Source organism: Narcine bancroftii, chromosome 5, assembly GCF_036971445.1.
Source record: "Narcine bancroftii isolate sNarBan1 chromosome 5, sNarBan1.hap1, whole genome shotgun sequence".
NCBI lineage: Eukaryota > Metazoa > Chordata > Chondrichthyes > Torpediniformes > Narcinidae > Narcine > Narcine bancroftii.
Window position 1 is genome coordinate 15,513,585 of NC_091473.1, and position 14,217 is coordinate 15,527,801.

A 14,217-nucleotide genomic window follows, 5' to 3' on the forward strand; every position below is an offset into this window, starting at 1 on the left:
AGTACAGGAGTTGGGATGTTGTGGTGAGGTTGTAAAAGACACTGGTGAGGCCAAATTTGGAGTATTGTGTGCAGTTCTAGTCACCAAATTTCAAGAAGGATATCAGTAAGAGTGAAAGAGTGCAGAAATATTTGAGGATGTTGCCGGGTCTTCAGGAGTTGAGTTACAGGGAAAGCTTAAACAGTTTAAGACTTTATTCCTCAGAGTGTAGAAGAAATGAAGGGAGATTTGACAAAGGTTTACAAAATTATAAGGGGTATAGACAGAATAAATGGGAGTAGGCTCTTTCCACTTAGATTAGGAGAGATAAATACAAGAGGACATGGCTTTAGGGTAAAAGGAGAAAGGTTTAAGGGGAACATTAAGGAGAACTTCTTCAATCAGAGAATGGTGGGAGTTTTTGAGCTGCAATCTGACATGGTAAATATAAGCTCACTCTTAAGTTTTAATAGATTGGATAGATACATGGATGGGACGGGTCTGGACGGTTATGTAATGGGTGCAGGTCAGTGCAGTGGAACTAGCGGAATGTTGTTTCAGTACAGACTAGAAAGGCCAAATGGCCTGTTTTGGTGCTGCAGTGTTCTAGGATTCTAACCCATGCAGTCTCCCAACATTAGGTAAAACAAGTGCAGGAAAACCTAGTAACAATTTCCTCAGCTGATGAGCCAATACCTTTGCTCCTTGAATAATATCTGGAAATCCCAATAGAAAGGGATGAAAAGGTACTCATGGAGTATTTCTGTCCATCACTTGGAATCACCACCTGAACTTCCCACATTCCACAGAAGCCAAATTTTGGTGGTCTGAAATAAGCTGGAACTCAGTGGCAAGAATTCTAGCAGTGCAGTGATGAAGTCATTGGACAAATCCTCATCCTCAGCTCTTCTAATAGCTAAAATGTTTTAAATGTCTGATTTCCAAAAATACTTGAAAAATTAAAAATAAAAAAATGTTAAAAATATCCCAGAATGCTGAACTATTTAAAACATTAAATGAAAAACAATATTGTAATGTTTAAAATTTATACAGACAGCTACACAAGTGGAATAAGGGCAGAATGCAGGCAAATGGGAGGGGGTCAACTTAGTTGGCATGGACAAGCTGGGGCAAAGAGCCTGTTTCTGTGCTGTAATACTGTCTAATTAAAAAAAAATAATCCCAGTAGTTCCATTGATTTCCACGAGTCCAAACTTCTGCTGGATTCAAGTTTTCCCTAGCAAGCCTTTATTTCACCATTGAATCCCAGGATGAAGTGATAAGCCCCATGTACTTGTCTGAAAAAAGGTGTTGTGCACTGTCATGTGAATGCTGAAGTTACCATTCCTTTTAATTGCTTCCCAATGAAAACAAGGCAGATGCAACTATGGGGTGATAAAGATTTTCCTTTAACGTAACAGCATAATAACCATTTTATTGTGTCCTGGACCAGCCAACGATGAATTTTGAAGGCTTAAACAGGCTGTACTAAGTAAATGGAAACAATGGATGAGCTTTAGAGATTGTAAACAAATTTAGAAATATAGCAAACCCTTCTTGCCCATGAGCCCGAGCCGCCCAAATACACCCATGTGACCAATTAACCTACTAAGAGGGAGAACTTACAAACTCCTCAGAGAAAGGTGAATTTGAACCCGGGTCATGGTGCCATAATAGTGTTGGACTAACTGCTATGTTAATTGTACCACTCCTAAATAAACTTTACTTTCTTTTCAAACTTCACATGCACAGAACACAAGAGGCAGGCAGTCTCCAAAGGGAAAACTTGCAGTTCATTTTTTGTTGTGCCCGCATCTGTTAATTCCAGTGTCTTCAACTATCTACTTTCTCACTCCAAATTCTGCCATTATCTTCTAAAACCTCTCCACCTTAATCTTTTGGACTCTCTAATGTCCAAGCTTTTAGGCAAATATAATATTTTCTAGTGGTCTGAGTTATATTTTACCTGATACCTCTCCTTTAAGCATTTTAAATACCATGTATGGAATTGGAAGGTTTTTAAAAAAAAAACATGCATGGATGAGGATATCCACATAAGCTTTTCATCACAAATTTCATCTTGCTGCCTCTTGAACTGCTGCACTCCCTGTGAGGATAATAGTCCATGCTGTTGGCAAAGGTTCCAGTTGTTTTATTTCCAGGACAGTATAATCTGCGACTTTGACCAAAATTTATAAGCTGATGCTCCTGAGGCCCTGCTGCCTTCTTTCTCCCTGATGGATGCCATGGGTGTTTCTATACAGAAGCTTCAGTACAGTTTATAGCTTGTCGGCACAAAGTCCTCAGAGTGGTAACAGTAGAGAGAATAAACAATTAACGTGGTATCACTGTGCTCACTTATGTTTTGTGGAAACAGTGCTCATCTACTAAAGTGGCTGGGATTCTTTGACACTTATAATGTGCCTTTTGCATGGTGGAAAAGGCTTGCAAGTCCAGGGGCAAGTTAGTCATTGCACAACATCCACTGCCTATCCTGCTCTTGTCTCGCCCGAGCTACTGTGCTTGGTCTGGTTGAATTTCTCCTCTCTGATGACCCTCCCCTGGATTTTGGAGGTGGTGGTTTTGATGAAGGTTTAGGTTTGGCTTCCCAGGGTAGATTTTCTGACCCTACCTCAAATTACCTTGACTGCACAAATTTGACTTGTAGCTTGAATGCAAAATTTGCTAAAAATAAACCAATGCTGACTTCCTGTTTATATCCTATTTACCCCATGCAGAGTTTTGTCTAAAAAGGGCAAGAGGATAAAAGATGCATTCGGAAAAAAAGACTTGGGGTTGGGTTGTGTTCAAATTAAACCATTATTTTATATACAAGCAAAGCTCCAATTCATTGTTGCCAAAGATCAACATCTTATAACCAACTACAAACTGCAGCCGACACACTGGCAACACAAATCCATTTGCCAACTGGAAAAGAGCCAGCAGACCATACAAAAACATGCTTGGAGTATCTCCCCTCAAATCTTTATAAAGGATTATGACGCAGCAGATTTCCCAAAATTGGCACAGATTTAATTTCAGTACACATGGTGCAAAAGAATTTCAACCTCCAGCTAAGCAATTAACTAAATGCTCAACCTTGACAATGGAGCTGGGTGTGGAACTAGAGAATCAGACTGGCAATTGGAGTACAAAAGAATTCTTTGAGAGGATTTATGTCAATCACCATCGCTAAACCAGTTTGTGTGAATTGCCTACTGCTGTTTCCTTATAATATTCAAGTTTTAAAAGGACTTTTGCAATGCCCTGAAAGGAGTGCAAATGAAAAACAAAATGAAGTGATGGATCAGATAAGATACAGTGGAAAGGAGACTTCCCCACACATTGACAGAAGTATCTGAGAACTTGACATGTTATGCAGATAAATACCGAGAAGCCCCAGGTATTTGTCCTGAACTCCCAGTATAAAACTGCTCCCCTATGACTAGCTGCATCAGAACATCCATGAGACTGAATTCTTAACTTTGACAAGATGGAAATACAGTTTTATAAGAAAAAAGTAAAAAGATCAGCTTATATCCCAACTTGCAGATGTCAGAACTGATCTCAAACCTCTCTCCATTTCCACAGACTATCAGCTTGCAATCTTGTGTTGTACTGTAATATGAATTTCAAAAGAAGTAATGATAAGTAACATCTCTGCAATATCATTCACCTCCCCTCATTTGAAATTTCATTTTTTAAAAAGTTATTTCCAGATGCCGCAATTCCAAAATATTCTCAACTAGCCTCCTATCCTCCAGAGTTTCAATATCCAAAAAGCTGTTCACTTTTTCACCCCAAACCACAGCCTGGTTGATGTCAATCACCCACCCTTGTTGATCTGCTCAGCTCTCCCATAATCCTTTCATCACTCATTTCTCTAAGAGTAAACTCCTCCAGTTGAGCAACACTCTCCCATCCACACTCTTTCTCAATGATTTCTTTCTTACAACTTCCCTCTTGTGAAATGGCAGCCATCAACTCCTTTCACTTCCTTAAAAACCCAAACCAATCTTGTTCTCCAAGGCTTTGGTTCCTAGTCCCAACCCGCCCTTGGCTCCTAGTCCCAACCCGCCCTTGGCTCCTAGTCCCAACCCGCCCTTGGCTCCTAGTCCCAACCCGCCCTTGGCTCCTAGTCCCAACCCGCCCTTGGCTCTAGCCTGTTGACATCTCCATTTAATGGGCAGTACATTAATGCAAACAACCCCTGATTAACCGAAATCTGATTCTCTGAAATGCTCAGTTTTCCAAAAAAAATTTTTGAGCTGAGCTGACCGGGAACACCAGGCTCCCGGTGCCAGCAGCAACACAGTGGACCTCGGGCTCCTGGCGCCAACCATTTCGGATAATCGGAGCTGTACTGTATTATCATTGGGATTGTTGCAACTGTACTTTTAAGTGTGTTCAGATGTTGATGAAGAGGGTCTTTCTGATCCGTCCTTTTGAGGTACTGCAAACCCATTTTAATTCCTAGCAAATCATAGTATGGAAGAGTAACCAGGATATCATTAACTCTAGCACATTACACATGGGTGTCTGAGGATACTGTACAGTTTACGGTCCTTTGAGTCAGAGCGCATGCGACTCAGTTGCTGTTTGTGGCAGCGTAAACTCCAAGGGTTGAAGCTGATCTTCTCTGAAATCAGTGTACTGTTGCTATCCAGCATCTGGAAGGGAATGTCGGACGAAATCTGCAACTCCATCCTTGGACTCTTCATCTCCTGAGAGCTATGGGAAAACCAGACAGTGAGGGATATAATGATTTGGGAAGAGGCCATTCATTGAACTAACATACAGTTATACACATTTAAGCTAGGGCTGGTGCCTTTCTAGACACATTGATCTAAATGTAATCACAACATAACCCAATACTTCAATTAGATGAGAAATGCCAATATTCTAAAAGTGGTTTGTCAGCAGTTGCACATTCATTGCTCCAAAAGTTTAAAATATTTTACAATGAAATCTCGATTACAGCACTGGCACATAATATTAGATGTATAAAACAACCAGCTTACAACACTAGCAGGATTGACATAAACCCAGTGAGGAATATGCAACCTTACTACCAAGCTAAAAGTCAGACTCAATGATCTGGACACCATTTACTTTATAATACAAGCCTTGCCATTAAGTAATAATCTGTTTCTATTGACTGTGCCAAGGCAAAAGGAATGAAATGACTTGCACTCATTGCAAGAGGCCTCCATCCATACAGTCCTTGTGATTCGTGTTTTGCTAATATCAACACAATTGTATGCTGTGGCAATTTAATTTCTTCAAATGTTTGCCTAAGGTTTCAGTTACCTTCACGTGACAGTAAATGGTGCCATATATACCAAGTCATCCTCTTAACGCCCCCCCTCCCCCCACACATAGGAATATAATACACAATCTTGAACAGAATTCAGAATGACACCTTCATTCTTCTAGTTGTTCAGGCCACCACTCTCGGGATCCTGTTCTTTAAACCAGATATTCTGTAGCCTTCATGAGTAGTCTCTGTGAACAATCAAGATGTACCAGAAGGCTTAATTTTGGCACCTGCTGAAGATTCACTTTCTGGAACACTCCTGTTACCCCCAAATTCTCAAACCCATTATCAAGGTGGGAGACTGCTTTCCCAACAGCTGGGATTTCTCTGTACTGAAAGTGAAGAAGTTCTTGTGGCTAAAACACATACTGCCCCAACTGGCATAAGCGGTGTTTGAGGAGAGGATCTTTAATGGTTTCCTCCATATGCTAATTTTCATTGGTTAAATGCATCTACGTGATTAGTCTGAAGCAGAGTCCAACAATCTTCCATAAAAGGGCTCAGGAATCCCTCTCAAACCTCAGCCCAGTCTCAAGCATTTTTTTTAAAGGGCACAAAGCAAAGTGTTGGTGAGGGACAGACTGGAAGCCCTCTCTCCATACTGGAACAATATTCCTTAAGACATGAATACATGTTGCATTGAAAACCAATTGCCTTAAACTTCTTATAAATGACAGAAAAGCTACAAATACTTCCAGCCAATCATGAAGAATCTGCTACTGGGGAGTTACATAACTATTGAATAGTGCTGAATGTAAGGACAATCACAAGTCATTTTTGTGACACTGCATACATATGTCGTGTTAGTGGCACAGCTGCAGCATGGTTAATGCAATGCGATAACAGTGCCAGTTACCTGGGTTCAAATCCAGCATTGTTGAGTTTGTTCGCTCTCCTCATTTCCTCCCACTCTCCAAAAGCATACAGGGTTAAGAGGTGAATTGATGTATTTGGGCAATACAGGTTTGTGGGACAAAAAGGCTTGTTACCATGGTGAATGTACATTTTCTTTTAAAATCCAAAAACCTCACACAGATACTGCACACCACTGGCAGTCTCCTGCAAACTTTGGTTGCTTTAGGGTTACCCTGGATTCAACTTTTAAGTCAATGAGCTCATATCAGAACATTTTCTTTGGCTTGGCTTCGCGGACGAAGATTTATGGAGGGGTAAACTCCACGTCAGCTGCAGGCTCGTTTGTGGCTGACAAATCCGATGCGGGACAGGCAGACACGGTTGCAGCGGCTGCAGGGGAAAATTGGTTGGTTGGGGTTGGGTGTTGGGTTTTCCTCCTTTGCCTTTTGACAGTGAGGTGGGCTCTGCGGTCTTCTTCAAAGGAGGTTGTAAGTAGCATGATCTACTTCAGCTTTTTCAGTGGCGGGGATAAGTAAATAATTAGTCCCACCTCTGCACACTATCCAATCATCTATTCTGGAATGCAGGATGTATAATTAGCAAATGAAAACAGGCCAGATTTTCCTGTTCTTCAGAGCCCAACTATTTCCATACATGTGGAGTAGTCATTAGTGTGCAGCGCAGAAACAGTTGATCTGCTTGGAATTTGATTTTCCACAGTGGATGGTAAATTGGAAATGTTCCAAAATGTACAACCAAGCAAAAATATTTCTATTTGGAAAGTACACTGCTGACTTGATCAAAAATAGTAACCTGCCTCTCAGTTAATTTCTATCCATAACAGTATTGACTCAGCCACAGCAGAGAAAACATCTTGTCCCTGACAGCCATCAATTCCCCACATCTTTCTTTTGAAAGCAGTCAAATTCTATTGGAGGGAGACAGGAGACGACAGATGCTGGAATCTGAAGCTAAACCTATCTGTTGGCACCCATTCTTTTTCTCCTATTGAATGCTGCTCAAGCTGCTGAGTTCCTCCAGCCACAGTGTGTTAAGATACTGATCTTATTCTTATTTTATCAAGTTTATTGTCATCTGATTGTACAAGTACAACCCAATGATACAACATTCTCTGGCCATCAATGCAAAACATCCAGATATACATCCAGACAAACTTAATATATGCAGGACAAGTATTTTATCCATAAAAATGAACAAATGTTGTTTTGTACAAATGAAAGCCTTGGATGGCAGTTCCTTTGGTCGTTCAACATTCTCATTGCCCGTGGAAAGAAGCTATTCCTCAGCCTGATGGTGCTGGCTCTGATACTCCTGTACCTCTTCCCTGACGGGAGCAGCTGAATAATGTGTGCAGGGTGGAAGGGTCTTCAATGAATTTGAACACCCTCTTCAGACAACAATCCTCAAAGATCATGTCAATGGGGTCGGGGGTGGGGAGAAGGGAGACTCCAGTGATCTTCTCTACCACTCCTATGATCCTGTGGGTTGACCTCCGATCCATTTTTCTGCAGAACTGTACCACACTGTGATGCAGCCGGCCAAGATGCTCTCAAAAGAGCTCCTATGGAAGGTTGACATATTGGTGGCAAGTGGTCTTGCCCACTTCAGTCTTTACAGGAAGTGCAGTCACTGTTGGGCCTTCCTGACAAGTGAGGAGATGTAATTCTCTCCACTCCTCCAATTCACCACTCACCTGGGGCAAATGGCAGCAGCTAATTAACTCAACAACCACATTTTTTGTAAATGTGAGGACAATGGAACACTGGGAAGAAAAAACAGTCACAAGGAGAACGTGATAACTAAAAAAAAAGGAGAACGTGATAACTCCACACAGACAGCACCGACGTGAAGCAGCAGCTCTATTCACTGTACCTCTAAGCCACCTCTATAGTTTTTCATCGTCATCACATGCATTTTATATAGAAGGCTAGAGAGAAAAATGGGAATTCTTGGGGGAAAAAATAAATTCAGAAATATAAGCTTGTCATTAGTGACCTTATGAATGGAAAGACAAACAATGAGGTCTATTTTGGATTACAAAAATATTCACCCTATTTTTCCCAATATTTTTGAAAAAGTGAACAGTCTGGCCCAGTGAGCCCACTTCCTTTCCATTCACCCATGCTACCCTGTCCATTCTAACCCAGTTCAACTTTCATTGGTCTCCTCAGTTTTGCATTTTGAACATCTGTTTACATGCAAAGGAGGTTTTTGAAATCCAGAAGGTCATCGTGGATAATTGCATGGACATCATAATGTTGATGGAAGTCTAGTTGAGGGGCACCAATTTCCTGAACAAAATTTTCCTGTCTCATTATACCTGGCACACTTGCCAAACCCAGACCACGGACATTCCAAAGATGCCGACCTTATCAAAATAATATCGATAAAATTTGACCTTCTGTGGAATCAAAAACTGTGTTGGGGTTAATTAATGAACACAACACTAACACAATTAAGGGCAACTAGTTTTACTATCGCACTAGTAGTAAAACAATAGTTACCAATGTTGTAAACATATTAAGCCAGATGATGTATTCCAGTAAGGGATCGATCGGGAAGATATGTTCCAGCAATCAACATTGGAAATATGAGAGCTATCCTGGTCAAGCACATTAGTTCCATCGGACCAAAGAGAGGTTAGTTTCCAGTGCTCATCCACCCTTCTCAAAAGGTACTAAACTGCTGTTCAAATACCAAATTATTTCAGTGTATTTTACATTAAAATTTCACCCTGAAATGTCTCACAATACTTCTCACAATCAGATAAATGTTGACACTCAATAACTATTCTCATGGGATCTATAAAATTGTTCAGAAACTGCTGAAAATGCCTGTGAAAAAATTTCCTTGCTTGTACTTTGACTCTCTCAAGACTTGCCCACCTCCAGACCCTTCTTCCAATTCCAGCCTCAATTTCCTTTCTTGCATCATGGGCAACTGTGCCTTTAATGCCATAATGCTACATATTGGCATTTCTTGGAAATTATGAAACTCATTCACGTGAAATGTTAGTTATATCAGAAAATTTGTACATGCATAAAAGGGGTGGAGAAACTCAGCAGGTCACGCAGCATCCGTAGTGAGTGAAAGGCAATGAAGGTGTCGGTAAAGTGCTCTGTCAGGCAACTGGAAAAAAAGTTGGGGAGTAGGTGGAGAAAGAAGGAAGAGGAAGGAACAGAGGCTAATACAGGTGAGAGGCTAGAAGAGAACAGAGGCCGAGAAGTGAAATGGGTTGAGGGCACAAGGTGAAGAAAGATAATAGCACTGTAATAGAAGGGAATGGGGTGGAGAGTTGGAGGGAAGGAGACAGGGGGGTAAGGGAAGAAAGAGACCAGGGAGGGGTTGAGGTTAGCAGAAATTTGAAAAACATTAGCTGTTGCATTCTCTCCATTTATTGCCTGACCAGCCAAGTTCTGAGCATTTTAGATTTAATATCTAACAATTGTCTAAAAGTTTCGACATAAAGTTTTGTTTGTAGGTTCTCCTTATGAAATTCTAAGAGATTTTTGTTTTAAACTTTAAAACATACATCAATTCCATATATTACTAATTTGCCACATGAACTTGAGATTTAAGAGATTTTTCTGGATCATGTAACAATTGTTAGAACATTGAACAGTACAGCACAGGAATAGGCATGTGTATGCTAAAGATCATGTCCAAATCAAACTAAAACTGCTGCTTGCACATGTCCCTTCCATTCCCTGCCTTTTCATGTGCATCTTAAAGCCTCTTAAACACTACTACTGTAGTAGCTGCTTCCACTAATACTCCTGGTAGCTTGTTCCATGCACCTACCTCTCTGTAAAGACATTGCCCCACATATCTCCCTTCCTTCTCCCTCAGTTGAAAAGTATGTGGTTTAGTGTCAAAAGAATGTCTGCCCACCGTAGCAAGGCCTCATGATTTTATAAACCTCTACCAGGTCACCCTCAACCTCCTATGCTCCAGAGAAAGAAACCCAACCTCTTCCCACAACTCTCATCCTCAGGCTCAAGATCACAAGATATAGGAGCACAAGTAGGGCTGCTGTTCTAATCATGAGCTGGTTCATACTCCCACACAGCCCCACTCTTGGCTTTCCCTTTGTTTGTAAGGGACCTCAGGAATACATTGGGACCAAAGAAATTCAACAGGGCAGAAGTGATACACGAATGAGCATTCACTACATAATTTTTCAAGAACCAAGAGGATGACAAATAATGGCTGATGAGAGAACTATTTCATGCGTGTTGGAACTAAGGAGTGGGATCATACAAGCATGTTAAGCGATTACAGGTGCCTAACCTTTTATCCAGGATCATCGGGACCGCACAACTGCCTTTGTTTGAAACCTTCTGGATTTTGGAATCATTTTGATTTCAGTCCCATTTGCTTAAAGGGACGGATCCCCTGATGTCCTATCCCCCGTCGCCTGTTGACACCCCTCACCCTCCACCTGGCTGGTGACAGACTATTCTGCACCCTAGGCTAGGCTGACCAGGCTGAACAGCGGTTCGATGTGCGTCGCACGAGGCTCTTGACCAGTGCGTCAGTCAGGAGGAGGTCGGAGGCGACAGGGTGGCCCAGGAGCTCGGCAAAAAAAGGAGACCAGCGTCAGCTGCTCAGAGTCGGCAGCCAAGCGGGGTAGAAGGCTGGACATGAGGTGCAGAGCTGCAGGAAGAGCAGCCCGCCAGGAGCCAAATACTGGTAGCTTTCAGGTGCTCCATCAGCTCATCGAGACAGCCCCCCCCCCCCCCATCTAACTCCCGACACAGTAGCAGGGGTACAGTGCTGCCGAGCCTGGAGTTTACTGAGCACTGTACCAAATCATGGCGACGGCTCAATGCAAGAGCAATGGCCGTCTTCCTTACCCATAATGCCCCACATAGCTGGAACCGACTGCTCTGTGCAGGGGGCCAAGAGTCAACATTGGTTTCCCTTTACTTCCTCTTGGTGACCTGCTGAGTTTCTCCAACACATTCAGTGTATTGAGTTTTCATAAGCTCCCTGTGATCGCATAGGTTTCCTTCAGGTGTCCCCATTTCCTCCCTCAACCAAAAAATGTGGCATTTGAGAGGTTAAGGTTAATTGGAGACTAAATTGCTCTGAATGTGCATGAGCAATAAACTCTTCAGGGGCTGGCATGGATAGTTTATGGTAATATGTGGAGAAAAAAACTGGATTAATAAAAGACTAGCATAATTGGGTGGCGTGGATCATTCTTAGTTCCATTAATTTTCCATCAGCCTGCAGCTGAGATTGTTAAAAGAATTAGATGCAATGAACGTATGTCATCATTTTCCACAAGAGTAATCTAGCAAGAAACAAAGTTTCTCTTGAAATGTTAAAGTTCTTTGAAAAAATGAACTAGCAAATTAATGAATTATCTGTTTATTTTAACATTCTCTTTGTCTGTTAACTAATTCCCAATCCATTGTCCTAATTGCACTCATACCTTGTTGGTACTAACCAAAGATCCCCTTCAAGATCAATACACAGATTTACAGGTTCCTCTGATCCACTCTGCCAATTAGAATCTCAAGTCCTGGTCAGTTCTCTCAGCCTGAACCAAAAGCGCATGCATTACACCAAATCAAAATGTTAGTCCTATAGAATATTCTTTGCTCTGTATCTCCCCAGGCCAAATCTACACAAAGCTATAACGGAGACCAAGAGCTGTGGTGTAGTTCTGGCTTTAGAATATAAACAGTGCAAAACCTTTGATAGAATTGTGGCTCTCGAGATTACTAACATAATCCATTTAAAAAAAGTATTCTGAAACATCCTGAAACCACTCCACCTACCTCTCTGTATTATCTGAATTGTCAATCTGGATCAGATGCTCACTGCCACTAGCTGACCGATAAAGGCTTCTCCGTGAATGTTTCCTGCGGGGTTGCTCTCTCTCTTGAACCTCTTCCTGCTCCATATTTTCACTTTCCACATATGGATATGCGACCAAGTTAATGTAACCATCACAACCTCCTTCGAAACACACTGACACAACACCTGGATAAGAAGAACATTGGTATTTATGAAACTAGCAAAATTTTGTTGAGTTATTTCAAAATAAGTACATTTGTAACACATGTTCCTACTTTATTGCTATTTTGTGCTTTTGATTAATAAAAGAAAAATACTAATGCACACTTACAGGCCAATCAACAAATGTAAAGATAGTTTGTCAGGGTGGTGCTGTCAACATTGTGCCTCACAAGGCCTTTTCAGCTCCAACTAAAGTGTCCTCATTCACAAGTACCCATGTCTACTTGTTCAATTGATAAGAAAACACTGAAATTTCCACAAGGCCAGTATTTATAATGTGAAATATCTGGAGCCTCAAAAGAACCTCTTATATTATCAATTTCCAATGTTTTCTAAGCTGGCCCACAATCAAATCAGTTCTCACTTGTACAAATTGGGCAGTTAATGTTTAAAAAAAAAGTAATATAAACAAATTTAGAGCAGCTTGACAGGTTACTTGAGATATTTTTTACAGCAATGCCAGCACACTATGATCATGTCCTCACTGCAGTAAAGGCAATGGTTAGCTGCCTTCCTGAACTTTTGGAAAACCTGGCAGCTATAGCTGAAGATTGCCAGGACCAATTCAGTGACAATTACAAATTCAGAATTTATTCCCAGCCCAGTTAAAATTGTGTCTGAAAGTGAAATCTGGAGACAGTTATGCTTTTCTGCATTTGCAGCACTTGGACTTGATGTCAGAAGTCACAGATTGAGAGTTTTCTGTGAAAAAATCCATGGCAAATGACTCCAATGCGTGATGTGGTAGGCATGGGTGGTCAGCATGAAAAACAAATGTTTGGAATGGCGGATTGAGTGTCAATCAAACAAGCTACTTTGCAGTTGTCGGAGGTTGTTGTGTGTGGATAAATTGGTTCCACAGGTCAAGTCTGAACATGGGTTAGTTAAACAGTAATATTTATTTACACACCTGGAGTTACAACAGGGATAAAAGGCACACACTCAAACACTTGCCAGAATGTACTACATACTCACATCCAATCACAGACAGATAATTTTAAAGTAAGATAATAATATGCAATACCTGACACAATTGATATAGTGCCGACACAGCTCTTAACTCAACGAAGGACAGAAATTTCTATGCATTACTGCAGCTCCCAACCCTTTGTCAGCTCACCCCTTACCAACGACTTCCAGCATTGCCCATGGTTTCCAAACTGGACTAAAGCTTGTGTTTGTTCTGGGGTTGGGTTGGGAGAGAAGAAAAAATGAAACCGATGGTCCACATAAGGTGGGCTTTATAGTGCCATTATCTGGAGAGTCGGGCCCAGGTATCAATGAGGTAATTAAAGGGGCCAATGACCAGGTGTGCACTAACCTGTGGGCAGGGCTTAACCTTGATTTGGCAGGAGGTGACTTCTGACTAGGTTTCAGTTAGTGAGGTCGCATGACTCTCCACAATCCACACTTAGAGATGAACTCTCCCTGGCAAATAAGACGATGCCATCATAATGAACTGTGTTTTATAAATGGAACAAACTTTCGAGAAAACGAAGTCCAAAAACTGCAAATGCTGGAATCTTAATAAAGGGTCCCAACTCAAAATGCTGACTGATAATTTCTCCCCATAGATGCTATCTGACCTTCCAAGTCTCTCCAGCTTCTCTTTGTTTCCCCCTCTGTAGTACATGTGGCTGGCCAAGTTCATGGCCAATGGAGACATTTTTTGATGGATGCATTGAATGGCTTTGCTCTTGAATGTCAAGGAGAGAGACTTTATTCTCTATGATTGGTTATTGAATGCCATGAACTACCCTGGTCCTATTTGATAATGAAGAGAGCCTGCTGAACACAATCATGGACAGCTGCATGATCTGAAGAGTTTGTTTTATTAATAAATATCCTCATGCATAATGAAAGCTATTAATAACACAGCTTATTAACGGCTTAAGTAGTCACAGGCAGTCTGGACAGGAAAGGTCACAGTCTAAACTCATCCAGCCAATTCCCACAACCTGGCTGATTAATGAGTTGACAGCTATCCATAGTGATATCAGCAGCCACTTCAGGAG

The 14,217-nt window shown here is 41.4% G+C and overlaps 1 protein-coding gene across 4 annotated transcripts in view; it reads right to left on the reverse strand.

Annotated features, from left to right (window-relative positions):
* ip6k1 (inositol hexakisphosphate kinase 1) overlaps positions 1-14,217 on the reverse strand; it is an 89,557-nt gene that overhangs the window by 19,053 nt on the left and 56,287 nt on the right. For 3 of the 4 annotated variants that reach the window (XM_069936880.1, XM_069936878.1, XM_069936879.1), the window contains 2 exons: positions 11,962-12,166; positions 4,529-4,710 (listed from right to left, as the gene is read on the reverse strand). In XM_069936880.1, coding sequence (XP_069792981.1) covers positions 4,529-4,710; positions 11,962-12,166 — 387 coding nt within the window. The remainder of the gene's footprint in view (positions 1-4,528; positions 4,711-11,961; positions 12,167-14,217) is intronic. The other variant, XM_069936881.1, reaches the window with a different exon arrangement.